The sequence below is a fragment of the Pagrus major genome, chromosome 1, assembly GCF_040436345.1.
Source record: "Pagrus major chromosome 1, Pma_NU_1.0".
In the NCBI taxonomy this organism is placed as follows: Eukaryota; Metazoa; Chordata; class Actinopteri; order Spariformes; family Sparidae; genus Pagrus; species Pagrus major.
Genome location: NC_133215.1, coordinates 19562382 through 19576047, shown reverse-complemented (window position 1 = coordinate 19576047; position 13666 = coordinate 19562382). Strand labels below are relative to the sequence as shown.

Below are 13666 nucleotides of genomic sequence, written 5' to 3'. Positions count from 1 at the left end.
TCTTACATGTTGCACCTTTAAAATGAAATAATTATTGTTTCGCCAAAAGATTTAGGCTACTTAAGTATTCAGGCCACCAGCCTTACCGTCAGAGCAGCCTGTGGCCTCTGATTGGTCCTCTCTTGATGACTCTTAATTGAGCGCCCTCGTGCTCAGGTGACGCCTCTTTACGCGTGAAAGCAAACAGCATTAACAATCCGGCGATGTCTTGCAAACAGAGAAGAGAAATATCCTTGTTTTTATTTGTAGTAACAGTTTGTTTGTTCACGTTTCAAGTCTGTCGTTCAGTAAGTTTAGGACAGCGGGAGAAGGAGGAGGGTTTCACCTCTGACCAGGTTCAGGACTCAAACGCTTCCAGGTGGGAGCGGACTAAACACGACACCGACGTCCAGCAGGGAAACTGGCGCTTGGTTGAAAAAGTCATCCGGGGCCCATATCTGAGCAAATCCAACGAGCCGGGTCTCACTGAGCTTCGGCTTGAATCTGTTGCCTCTCCTGGTGAAATTGACAGAAACTTTGCGCTCAACAGCCTGTTGTGGACTAGTGGTGACATCCGCAGACAACCAAAGAGCTCTTCTCCAGACCCCGAGGAAGGATATCAAGCAGATTTCACAGGTTAAAACTACTCATTAAGGAGGAAATGCTTTGACAATGATCATCTTTATTTGCTTACTTTTTTTCTTTCCTTCAGGTTTTGATGGAGTCCAAGGGAAGGTGTTGGGACCATCATTTGACTCCAGTTCACATTTCTCTGAGTGGCTGGCCATGAGGCCTTTGGTGCAGTGTGATGATAATGTCATGACCTTCACTGCCTCAGGAGAAGGACTCACACACCTGTTAGTGGACAGAGGTAAGACATGGGATATTCTTAATCTTTTTTCCCAAATTAATTGATTATATATATGCTGGGAAATGTCCGGAAATAAAATGCCCATCAATATTTCCAAGAGCACAAGATAAAAGTCCTCAAATATCTGCTTTTTTATTAAAAATACACCAAATCTAAAACCCTCACATTTTAGAAGCTGGTAAATATAAGCCAGTGAACATTTAGTATTTGAGCTTGATAAATGCTCAAACTGTCGGCTTTCAACAGGGGATCCTCAGAGTTGGTGGATGGGAGCCACAAAAATAGTGACTCAAACATATTATAATATTATTATTAGTAAAGGAAAAAAATGTATGTAAAATGGTACACAACTTTGATTATAGTTTGCCCATGATACCACATGCAGTCATTTGAGCCAGCTCACCTAAGAAAATATGCCATGCACCAACTCTCTATCAGCTAAGGAGCCCTTGGGCTTGAAGGACACCTGGCTGAAACCATTATTCGGTTATCAAAATTGTTAGTTGATTTCTGTGGATTGATTCAAGTAATAAAATTAGCCATTCAACATTTTGTCTTTACAGAGGGAGCCACTCCCATCTCCCCGTTCCAGTTACCTTCATACTGTGGTTACACCGTGAATACGTCATGGAGCGATCTGCAGATGATGGTGCCGTATGATGCCTGTTACATCACACAGGAGGTACGAGCAGGAGGCCTCACTTTGTTTCCACCAATAGTTATTTCTGTGTCCTGTGCTCATCAGCCCCTTCTTTATCTCTCTGTCAGAATGGCAGTTATGTGCTGCCCATGTTGTGGTGGGGCAGCCCGCTGAAGCTCGCCTGTCCGGTGCAGATGGCCACTCCTGCCCCCTCATACTCCCCCTCAGTCTTCTGCTCCCCCATGGGCATGGTGGTGCAGATCAATGGGCAGGAGCAGGATATAGCGATGCTGGGAGTCATAGGTATTTTTCAGTCTTTTCAGATATTGATTTGTTTTTGATTACAACAACTTAAATGGTGGTTGTATTTTTGTTTTTTTTACTTCATGTCAGTACTAAGAATATTTTCATCTAAAATTGACATGAGGTCATGTATTTGGGTTTCAGCAGTCTCGGGAGTTCATTATCTACACCTACTGGGTGTATTTCAATGTGACTATATTATATAAATAAACAAAGGATTCAGTATATCTCCACCAGAATATTGTTCCTGGCAGCATGAGAAGGCTTTGAAATAGAATTTAGGAAATAAAACAGTCACACTTTGATATACTGATCCAACATTTCCTAATAAATGTTTCAGGACATTTCCTGAAAATAAATAATTATGTAATTGGATACAATGTGGAGGTAAAACAGGAAAAATCTCTTGGCATAGAGTTTAAAATGTGTTAATTTCCAGCAAAGTTTTATTTATAGTTTTTTTTACATGCTCACAAACCTTAAATTTAACTAAAACCTATTAAATAATATTTAACAATATGCATTTGACATTTTAAAAATATTTGATATATTCAGTTCATAATTGTATGATAATTTGTATGTTTATTTAGACAGAGCAGTGTTTTCAAAGGATTTCCTCCTAAAGTTTACAATAAACGTTTTACTGAACTCTTAACTCTTTCCCTGTATTTAGTACTATTATACAGTTATTTACAGGATGCATTAGAGTTACTGTTCTATTCCCCAACAGGAAGGTCTAGATGTCTGCACCTACAGGAACAATTGTACTGAGTCTTAAAGATGCTGTAATCAGCCTAGAAATGTGTACGGATTTAAACTATAGAATGAAAACTCCCCAAGGTTATTAGCATTCCTGAATTGTCCTAAAACTAATAGCCTACCTACAAACACATGTGCAATGTGCTTTACAGTGAACGGAGGTTGGCGTCCGTTTGTATTTGAAGACTGTGCGCACCGTGTCCCCTCTGATCCTGGGGAGCTCACTTTCTTCAGCCCCTCCAGTGCTCCTTGTATCACTCATCGAGTAAGTTGATTAACATGAATGGATTATTACAGCGGACTGCCAGCTTCCACCAGCAATATTTTTACGTGATGCTTTTTTTTGCAGGATGGTCTTCATCTCCAGCTTGTGTTTGACGATCAGGAATACATCCTCTCTTGTCCAGCCAATCTTCAGTTTCCCTCTTCTCCTGGTGACCACCAGTTTCCCTACATCCCAGATCCTGTTATCCCTGCACCCACCTCCCCTCCCCCTCCTCAACCTCCAACCCAGGAGCAGATTGCTCAGCTTCCTGAATACCCCCACTACTCCTATCCTGGATTCCAGTACCCCCAGCTTCCCCAGGTCTACCCTCCTGGCCCACAACCAACCCATCCTCCCAGACCGACTCCTGGCAGTCCTCCTGGATCGCAGCACCACCAGCAGCACCAGCAGCAGCTTCAGCAGCTTCAGCAGCTTCAGCACCAGCAGCACCAGCAGCAGCTTCAGCAGCAGCAGCAGCAGCAGCTTCAGCAGCAGCAGCACCAGCAGCAGCTTCAGCAGCAGCAGCACCAGCAGCAGCTTCAGCAGCAGCACCAGCAGCAGCTTCACCAGCAGCAGCTTCAGCAGCAGCAGCAGCAGCAGCAGCAGCAGCAGCAGCTTCAGCTTCCTTACCATCCTCCTGTGGTGGCACAAGCTCCATCCTTCCCAGATCTTAGCCCAGTGCATGATACTTCTCCCGATCTAGATTCCAAATTACCTGTTGGACCTTCTCAGTATCAATCTGGTGCTTATTACCCATTCTACTACCCTGCAGTGACTCCAGCTCCAACCCCTGCTGCTCCTCCAACCACACCTCCAGCGAGTCCTTATCACCCTCAGTATTATCAGATACCTTACTATCCTGCACCCACAGCAGCACCAGTGACCCAAGCACCTGCTCCCATCCCTCCCAGCCCACCTTCTCCACCAAAACAACCTGTGGCTCCACAGTACCCAGTCAGTCTATTTTATCCACCTGCTTTTTACTACCCTTACGGACATATTCCCTTCCCATCAGCCAAAGAGGAACCTCAAACTATTCCTCAGGAACCACAGAAACCAGCAGCTCCAGAATCCTACTGCCCTCACCACACTCACACCATTTGTGGCTTCTACCCTTATCCATATTTTCCCTATTACTATCCTCTATACCCGCCACAATACCATCCACCCTACCACCCTGCTGTGCCCCAGTATCCACAGATTTCGCCACCTATGACCAAAAAGCCTTTCCCCACCACCATCCCCACTACTGCAACTCTGACCACCACAATTCCTACAGTGTCTACCCCAACTGAGCCCACTAAACAGATCCCCCATCTCCGATGTCTGAATGGGAAGATGGTTGTCTTCCTGCCTTTTGCTCACAGAGACTCCATCCAGGTCAGAGGTCAGTGTTTGTGTCAACATCGTGAGAAGTTTGGGTTTCGAGTGTTCAAAGAGACGTGTAAAAATAGTTTTTGCCAAGAATCCATCTTGAACAAAAAGTCTCTTAAAGGCTCAATCTAAATCAGACTAGCAGCATTGCTTTATGGATGGCATTGTTAGTGCTTCAGTCCACCACTGGTCAAGAGTGAAGTGTCTCAACAGCTACTGGATGGATTGGTAGGAAATTTGGTACAGACGTTCATGCTTCCCAGGTGATTTATCTTACTAACTTTGGTTGACCCCCTGACTTCTCCTCTAGCATTAACAGCAACAGGACATCATTTCAGTTTGTTCAATACCTTTTGGTTATGATCAAATACTTCCAGATCTCATGAAAATATCATAAAATATAATGCAGTATAATCTCATGATCATCCAGGCCGGCAATCTCAACAATCACTCTATTCACAACGGACCACATATACTGCATTATTATTACATTATTAAGTTCACTGTTTATGCATTAACATACCTTTTTACTTTTAGCTCAAAAAAGTGTCTTCAATTTTCAGAGTTAGTCGATTGCACTTCCATAATTAAGGCAATAACCGTATTGTCTTTATATCTCTATGTAATATATTGTTGCTGGTCACAGATGAGCACCTATACTGGGACCACACTTTAGTAGCTTTCTCAGAAACACATCATTGTCCTTATATCAGCTCTTCTAAAATATAGATTTTGTTATGGATATAAAAACTCTTAACAATCATTGTACCTAACATCAGACCGAGAGAAGACATGGCTGTTCCTCTCCGGTGTGTCTCCACTGTGTGGGTACATGCTACAGAAGGCTGAGGACCCTGGAGTAATCCTTCACTCTCCTCTGCCTGCCTGCCACAGCGAGCCACGGGTGAGTTCCTCCATAATGCCTCGCCACGGCCCTCAGATGTGTCATCTTTTATATAATTGCTTTTACTTTAATCATGTGCCTGTTTTTAAAGACATGATAAGATTGTGTTTCTTTGATGTTGTTTAGTTATCTGATGGCCGCGTGAACTTGTAAGAAAAGGCTCATTAATAAAAAAAATTATCTTTAAATTTAAAGCTCCCATGAAATGGCATTTTGAGAGCTTTTTAAATTCAAAGGATATACAGTAACGTAAACGTTCTCACAGTGCACACAGTTTCTTAGACACCATTAAAGGGAAATTGAGGCATTTTTAAACCTGGGCCTTATATTTTCATGTTTGGGTGTGTAAATGATTCATACCTACCAAATGTTTGGAATTGGTGCCGAAGCACACCTCTTTCAACCGTGCCAGGGCGAAGATAGTGGACTGTGCTTGAGCACGGTACGGAGCGCTCACACTAGTCAAACAAACTGGACATTGGGGGTCAAACGTGCTTGGGCACGGTACGGATTGAGTATGAGTGCGCCGTAAGTCCTAGTAAGGTGAGCTCCAAAACTCTTGACATGGAAAGAGAGAGAATCCCACACACTGTCCACCACTTGTAGTCGCTTTACTGAGGACTGAAACATCACCAGTAAAATGAGACGGAGACACTGGTTCGGTCCATTCATACAGACATGAACTTATATTAGTATGCCATGAGATATTTAAATAAATGTATAAAGTGCCCACATGCAATGTAATACAGTGACGCCACAAAGTACAAAATGATCTTGGATTGCTCACGCCAGCCATTTCTACCACTTGGGTTGTCACTCCAGCGATTTATGACATCAGTCCTCCTGTTATATAGAACACAGACGAGCAGTTTTTCCCAGTCATCAGCTCATTTTTTACGATTAATCCCATATGGACTGTATGCAGCATTTGCTCTGCATGCATCTGTAATGGCATGCAGAGCCATTTTTTATGTTCTTCAGCTGGTAAGAACTCAGTTTTTTGTGTGTGAGAGTTAAGCTCAACTTGCAGACTCTATTTTTACATAAAGTAGTTGAAAACCATGCGTAGGGGTTCGTACTGACTTTATTGATCTGCCCCCCCCTCCCTCTCTCTCGCTTTAGACTCCCACGACTGTTTCTTTACCTCTGAGGTTTTGGGACCTTTCCATAGCACAGTATAGGACTGTGGATCTGCAGTGCCCATATCAAGCTACCCCTAAAAAGCTTGCACCAGTTACCCCACCAGTGTCCCCAAGCCCACCTAGAAGCACCAAAGGCAAGTCCAGCCTGCCTGATGTCCCAAAGCCTAAAGTCCTCTGCTCCTCCGATCAGATGACGGTGGAGCTCCCCTCTGGTCCCATCTCTGGAATTGTTGTTAAAGGTGTGTGTGCTTGTGTGTGTCGGTGTATACAGTTTGTGCCAGGTGCATATGGTTGCCATCAGTTCTGCATGAGTTGAATTTTAACATGTTTTCTGAGGGGCCGCTGTGGTGTGCATTTGAATGGGGGTGGGGAAAAGGAAGACTTTTTTTTTTTTTTTTTTAAACAAAGGTGGTAAAGACTGAAGGAACGTGCATGGCATAAGCAGCTAACAACAGTTTGTGCACACACTTGTAGAGTGCTAGAAGTATTTCACTGTTTGAAAAATGCCCCCCTCTATTAACCTGCGCTGTCTGTGCAGTAGACAGAAGTATTTTTGAAATTCGTGCCACACGACGGGAGAAAATGGAGAAAAAAGCCAGTGCTGTTTCCTGTTGCTCAAACGGTAGAAAACCTACAACAACCAAAATGCACTACACCTCACTGGACCAATTAACACTCCCCCCAATGAGGTGAGGTACTGCGAGTCGGGCAGGGCTCTGTTTTGGCTCAGAGTTAGTTATGACGGGAAACAGTAAGGCAAACCAGCTAGTAACATACAATATCATGTTACATCTAAACAGTACACTAAAATGTGTTTTTTAGGTCATTTTCTATTCAGAGAGAGGTGATCTCAATCTCAATGGGAAGACATGAAGGATGAAAGAAAGCTTCTCATTGTGACCGGTGAACAGATACAAACATATGGGTCACGTGACATGGAAGCGATCGAAAAAAATGCTTAATTGTTATTAAAAATATATATATGTAAAACAGAAGAAGCACTAACATACTAAAATATAAAGAGGTGTGTCCTGTTAAGTGTTGTAATACAAGTCACTTTTCAGTCGGAATTGCTGGGTCATATGATATGGAAGATGATAAAAAAAACTGCAATGTTTTCTTCAATTCAGGGTACTTTTTAATCAAAGTCAGCATAAAGCTATTGAAAATAACATTAGTTTTGTGTCATTCACTTTTTTATTGATGGTTCCTAAGTGAAACCCCTGTGGTTAAGAGCGAAGGCTCAGCGGTGAGCTTATCATCCTCTTACTGCCACCACTGGGTGAAACTATGTAAGAAGATGTCGCTGGATCTGGAGTGAGTGCCTGTCAGATATCCAACTCAAAAACTAACTTCACAGTGGTGATTTTCAGCTTTCTGAAGTGATCTGTCAAAAAGTAAGCCTCTGGGGTTTGATATCCCACCCATTTACTTCTGTAACTTAAGCCTAATCTTACCTAGCTTTCATTACAAACACACATTTGTTTGCTTAATGAACAGGAGCCATCCATTGATCACCTTGATCACGCAGAAATTGTGAATGTGTCATTCCCCCAGTGCCTCCCCACTCAAATGTTGACATAAAGTATAAGCACATCAAAGCAGTTGATGATAATGGGCAGGTTTTGGCTTTGGGTTACAAAAAAAAGCCTTTGCGGTTTTGTCAGAATTTTTCACAAAGGCAGCCGGGTTAGTAAGATAGGCAGGGCTAGACTCTGCTTAGACTCTGTGCCTTGAGAGCTATAATTGTGCCATTTAAAGTCTTCACAAAAATAACTTATTGTATGTTTCCACATGTACTTTCTCAGACATCAAAGGGAACGAGATGAACCTCCAGGATGCCCCGAAGCACTGTGGGTATTCTGCAAGAAAAGGCAAAGATGGCAAAATCCGTTTGAGTCTCCAGTTACACTCACGCTGCCACATGAGTGTGCAGGCAAGTATTGACTCAGATTTCACACTGAGCACATGACCTTTTGTATAATTGACCATTTGCTTTTCCCATTAACTGTCGTATAAACATTTCTCTCTGAAAGGGTAAAATGCACATCATCACTGTCGTCTACATGGCGGTAAATGGGAGACGGGAGGCTCAGTTATTCTGTCCACTTCTTGTCCCAGGGTCTGCACAAGGTAGATGGATTTTATGTTTACACCTCTGAAAGGCTATTCAGTTTGCCAAAGGCTGTTTTCTCCAGGCCATTCAGAGTTATTTTAACTGTGCGGCTGACATTTGTCGTGCTGTCCCTCAGAGTGCAACCTTCCCAGCGAACAGCGTCTCCCCTGCGGACCCGGCTCTGTATCCCAGCCACAGTGCCTCTCCATGGGCTGCTGCTTCAGCAAGCAACCTCCTGCCTGCTACTACCCAATGGATGGTGAGCTGTAGTTTGTGCCCCCCGCTGGCATTTTCACGCCACTTAGCTGAGTACAGTTGAGCTGTTTTGGGTAACGGAAATGTAAGCGCTGCAGCTGCTGGATGTGTGAGGAGGCATATTCAGGGCCCGCATGGCATGATTTAAGCTGGCAGTGACACAGAATGTGAAAAGGGTATAAGATACCTTGGGTCTCATTATCAATTGCCTCCTGAGATTTCTGACCTTTTGTTCATCTGACCTTCACATAACTATCACATGTGTATCTTTGTTTGTGTGTGTGTGTGTGTGTGTGTGTGTGTGTGTGTGTGTGTGTGTGTGTGGTCCTCCAGAGTGCACTCTTGACCGCCACTTTGTCTTCTCCGTGCCCGCCTCCCTCACGGAGCCCCCTCTTTCCCCTTCACTGCTTGTGGCTGCTGGTAACTCCACCTGCAAACCTCAGAGAGTGACGTCTGACTACGCCTTGTTCAAGATCCCAATGGATGGGTGTGGGACACGCAGAGTTGTAAGCTTTAATGAATGGAAACATTTCCAAAAACATTGAAAATTTGAGTAAGACCCTGCTGTAAAAACTTTGTGTTTGGACTGCCAGTTTCTGTTAATGGAGTGTTAATGGACTTGTCTGCTCCAAATAGACCAGAATAAACAATGAAATGATCTGCAAGTTCTTCCTGTGTATCCTAACTGCAGCAACCAAAATTTGTTTTAACATTTAGTATTTACCTGTGTCCATATAGTAGCTGACATGTGATTCTGTGCTGACAGATGGTGGGGAAAGCGGTGATCTACATGGTGGAGGTTATCAACAGGGTTCAGGCAATCAGCCTCAACTATGGCACCATAACAAGGGATTCTCCTGTCAGGTCAGAGCTTGTTGCTTTTTATTATCCAAGTAGAAGTCACGAAGTCAGAAGTCCTCATCAAGGATTAAGGATTTTAGTTCGACTGAGCTTTAAAAAAGGTGATTTATGTTTGGTAAGCTCTAAAATTTGTGGCAACTTGGGAGTAGCTGATATGGTGAATGTGTTTGCAAACAGTCAATTATTTACATATTCAGCAGTTATCAATCAATGTTGTTATTCATTTTGAGTCATGTTTTTAGCCACCTGACAAATATAAGTCTAATATTCACTTTCTTGTAGCTCTGTTTTTGGTCTGCAGCATCTCCTGAGGGAAAAATTTGGCTCTTTAGCTGCTAAATGTTCCACTGTTGTTTCCGTCTACTGTTTGGTGCTAAGCAGGTTAGCGTACAGTGGGCTTTTATTTTGACCTTTTTTACCGACAGCAGCTGCCTGCTGCGGCCGGAAAATGATGGTGTTAGAATGATGAGAGTTAAGAAAAACAGTAAATTTGTGGATGAGGCAGCTAAAAAGCTCTGTAAAGGCGAGGGGAGCTGCAGATTCAAGTGATCATTTTATCTTGGATTGTCGCTATGAGACCCCATTGAGATTGTCACATCGTTTTGTTTTGCCATTTTAAAAGCTGTTTTTGATTTATATTTGTAGTTCGACAAAAACGGACATGAATTGACTTTCCGGCTGAAGTTTAAGTAGTATTTGGTTGAAAATAAAACATGCACAGACCTCCATATCATGTTTCCCAGTCATTCTTTGTTATCCCCAATAGAAAACTCAATCAGTCGCACACAGACAGCGCACAGTCATTTTTATTCTTATTTTATTGATGCTTAACCCTTACTTCCTAACTAATATAATCTTTGCAAGAAGTATACTTACAGTAAATGAAACACCAAATGGTCTAAGATTTGTCCCATGTGATCGCAATGTTCCCAGTCTGTCTGTCAGATAAAAACAAAAATGCCAAAACATGAATAAAAACAAAATCATACTGTGTAGATTTCCAACACCGTATTTCCTGTTCCATTTTCAGGTTGTTGGTGGAGTGCAGGTATCTGCCGAGCACTGTTCTGAGTGTGAGCTACATGGTGAAATCTCCCACCCTGGGACCCGTTCATACCCAGGGGGTGTTTGGAGTCCAGCTCAGGATTGCCAAAGGTAGATGCTCTTCATTTCATTACTAACAACTGCTTTGCATAATTTAAAAAATATAATTAAGTGCTGCTGTGACTCTAGACTGGCATACTGTATGCAACTTCATGCCAATCAAGATTTAACTGATTATAATCGAATAATAAATCTAATCATATACAGTATTTCAGCTCCACACGATTGCTTAAAATACCGGCTGTAGGAGAAGCTTCGAGTGGGTGAAATGTAGTTCAAGAAATAATCTCCTTCTATTCCAACACACCTCCTCTCATCCCAGACTCCCAGTACAGCAGCTACTACCCTCAGTATCACCAGCCCCTGCAGATGCTGCTGGGGAAACCCCTCTACCTGGAAGTGCGGCTGCTCAACACCCCAGATCCCAGTTTGGTGCTGCTGGTGCACTACTGTGTGGCCTACCCTCGCTCCGGAAAAGCTGTGTGGCTGCTGCTTTACAACGGGTACGCTTCGAAACATGTCCCATAAACGAAAAAAAGATTGACTGCAGATAAATAAGGAGGTTATTTTCACTGAGGGGAGATAACTGGAAAATGAAAGGAAGTATATTTCTGATACCTATTGTTGTGTTATCTAATTGGTTGAGTAATTTAATGTTACTCCCTAGATGTCCCAACCCATTTGACCCAGCCCCGCAGCAGGCTGTGCTGTTTGATCCTCAGCCACCGTATCCTCGGGCTCAGACCCGCCGTTTTTCCATCAGCACCTTCCAGTTCCTTCCTGATGGCGAGTTCAAGGACCCGGACGAAGAGGTAAGGATCCACAGACACCCTTGGGTTCTATAAGTAATAGTGGGGTGCTTTAATGTCGAGAGTCAGATAAGTAGATTGGTACCACTCTAATAAGTCTACCCATGCTGTAGCTTTTAACTGTAGCCATACAGGTAGCTTAGCATATAGAACGAAAACAGGGAAACTGCTAGCTTGGCTCAGTCTGAAGGTAAAGAATCAGCCTACCAGCACCTCTAGAGCTCACCTATAAACATGGTACATATCATTTGTTTAATACATAAAAAACCAAAGCATAAAAATGACAATATTTATCCATACAGCTAATTTAGTTTAGCATGGAAACTGGGAAGAGGGGAAAGGCTAGACTGGCTACATCTAAAGGTGAAAAATCTGTCTATCAGTTAACATGCTATATATTATTTGTTTAATTCATTCAGAATAAAAATGAGACGTTTTTGGTTTTACAGGAATTATGAAGTGCATTTAGGTGAATTCTATGACCTTTGGTCAGACCCAGGCTAGTTGTTTTCCCTTGTTTTCAGTCTTTATGCTAAGCTAAGCTATTTGGCTCCAGGCACTAGCTTCATATTTAGTGATACAAAAATGAGATTTGTACCAAACTTCTCACTTAACATTTGGCAAGAATGCAAATAAGCATTAAATCCAAAATGTTCCACTATTGCTTTAAGCAGGTTTCCCCTACAGCTTTTATGCGTTGTAGCAAGGAAAAAAAAAAAGTTAAATGTGCAGCTGTCTGCCTTGAAGCTGATGAATTTGCCCCTTGGGAATCAATGAAATCTTATCTTGGCGTGGCAGCTGGTGCTGGACCTTTTTTTTGTTTTAGACTGTCTTCATTTTTGTAAAAGCACATGTAAATTTGTAAAAGTATATGGCTGTTTTCTCAGTGCAAATTAGGTAATTTTTTTCTGATTTAGCATAGTGGAGAAACCATTGACAGCTGTATCCCTAAATCTCTCAAGTCAGCATTCATTACGAGGATATGTGGAGAGGCCATTTTGTAAACTGCAGATTCTGGCCAAATCTCAATTAGCAGCAGCTGTTTGTCATGGTACACTACACACTCCCGAGACTGGACTCCACATCAAATCCTGCTCCACTTTTGCCTCCCTCTTAGATCTACTTCATGTGTTCAACTGAGATCTGCTCGCCACGTGATGGCCCATGTGTCGAGGGATGCTTCGGCCAGTGACGGTGAGGAAAATGAGCGCTCTGTCCTCGGATCACCCACCCCACCCTTATGAACTCTGGAAGATCACATGAAAACAATGAATGAGCCTCATTACAACACTCCTCGTTGAAAACAGCCTGAGAACGAGCAGTGACTGCGGTTCCATACGACAGCAGGTCAATGATTTAGTAATGAGGAGGGTTTTGAATTATTTATTAAGACTGATCCATTTCCTGTTTTTCAGTTACGACATGGAAGAAGCTTGAATTTGGTGGAGATGAGAATGATCTGGTGAGCAGTACTTGCGTGTTTAGCTAACTGAAGTCTATTTTTAGCTGTAAAAATACACCATAGTTATGTTTCTATACTGACTGTATCTCCTCCTTTTTAGGCCTCAGACATCACTCATTCAACCACCAATAAAAGCTCTTAAAGGAGACAGAGAGTGTGTTTGTGTGTGTGTGTTTTTTCTAGGATTTACAACCGCTAGGATTTACAGCAGGAAGTGGCACTCCATCAGAAGGTGGGAGGCGGCATTGTTTACATGAACATTTGGCCCTTGTGGACTGAGCAGGATTGAGTCTCAGGCTGGCTTGCTTTGTAGATTTACACCAATAACAGTCTACATGTCTGAGCAAGACAACTAGATGTTATGTTATATGACAGAGGGAAATGAGATACACCGCGTCAGTAGGAGGACTGAGCTCGAAGGAACTTCAGAATATTTCAACCTAATTTGACAGCACAGACATGGCCAGGCTAACTATGCTGATGTGCCCTGAGACAAAAAAATGAGTTGCTGTGCAATGTGTACAGTATTCCTTTGTTTGAACACGGCCCAAGGGTTACTGTGTGGTAATTTGATTAAACACATTCATTTAGGATTATGTGCTGTGTAAGCACAAAGTCAGATGAAATGACATAGGTAAGAGAATAAGAAATAAGAAACCTTGCCATACAGTACAGTGAACCTGGGGCTTCTGGTGCTCTGGGGTAGCTGTCGACTTGGGTGGAAATTCAGCTGCGTGTACAGCAGCATTTGTTTATTTATAGCGCCCGCCACCAAAAGAGTCTGTACATTTCACACATTTTAAAATGTAACACAGACACACG

The 13666-nt window shown here is 42.8% G+C and overlaps 1 protein-coding gene across 1 annotated transcript; it reads left to right on the top strand.

Annotated features, from left to right (window-relative positions):
• The first annotated feature begins 126 nt into the window (after positions 1-126).
• Positions 127-12998, top strand: LOC140997896 (uncharacterized). Its single transcript, XM_073467950.1, has 19 exons — positions 127-615; positions 692-850; positions 1414-1532; positions 1619-1793; positions 2705-2817; positions 2902-4204; positions 4971-5095; positions 6218-6476; positions 8046-8173; positions 8274-8370; positions 8490-8612; positions 8942-9114; positions 9375-9472; positions 10500-10624; positions 10896-11076; positions 11241-11385; positions 12500-12576; positions 12798-12844; positions 12945-12998. Exons 1-17 carry the CDS (start codon positions 204-206, stop codon positions 12572-12574), a joined length of 3810 nt encoding a protein of 1269 aa, XP_073324051.1. The 5' UTR covers positions 127-203; the 3' UTR covers positions 12575-12576; positions 12798-12844; positions 12945-12998.
• The last annotated feature ends 668 nt before the right edge of the window (positions 12999-13666 follow it).

Coding starts and splice junctions, on each gene's coding strand:
- LOC140997896 (XM_073467950.1), top strand. CDS start 204: ATGTCTTGCAAACAGAGAAGAGAAATATCCTTGTTTTTATTTGTAGTA. Junction 851..1,413: donor ACACCTGTTAGTGGACAGAG/GTAAGACATGGG, acceptor TTGTCTTTACAG/AGGGAGCCACTCCCATCTCC. Junction 8,613..8,941: donor CTGCTACTACCCAATGGATG/GTGAGCTGTAGT, acceptor GTGGTCCTCCAG/AGTGCACTCTTGACCGCCAC.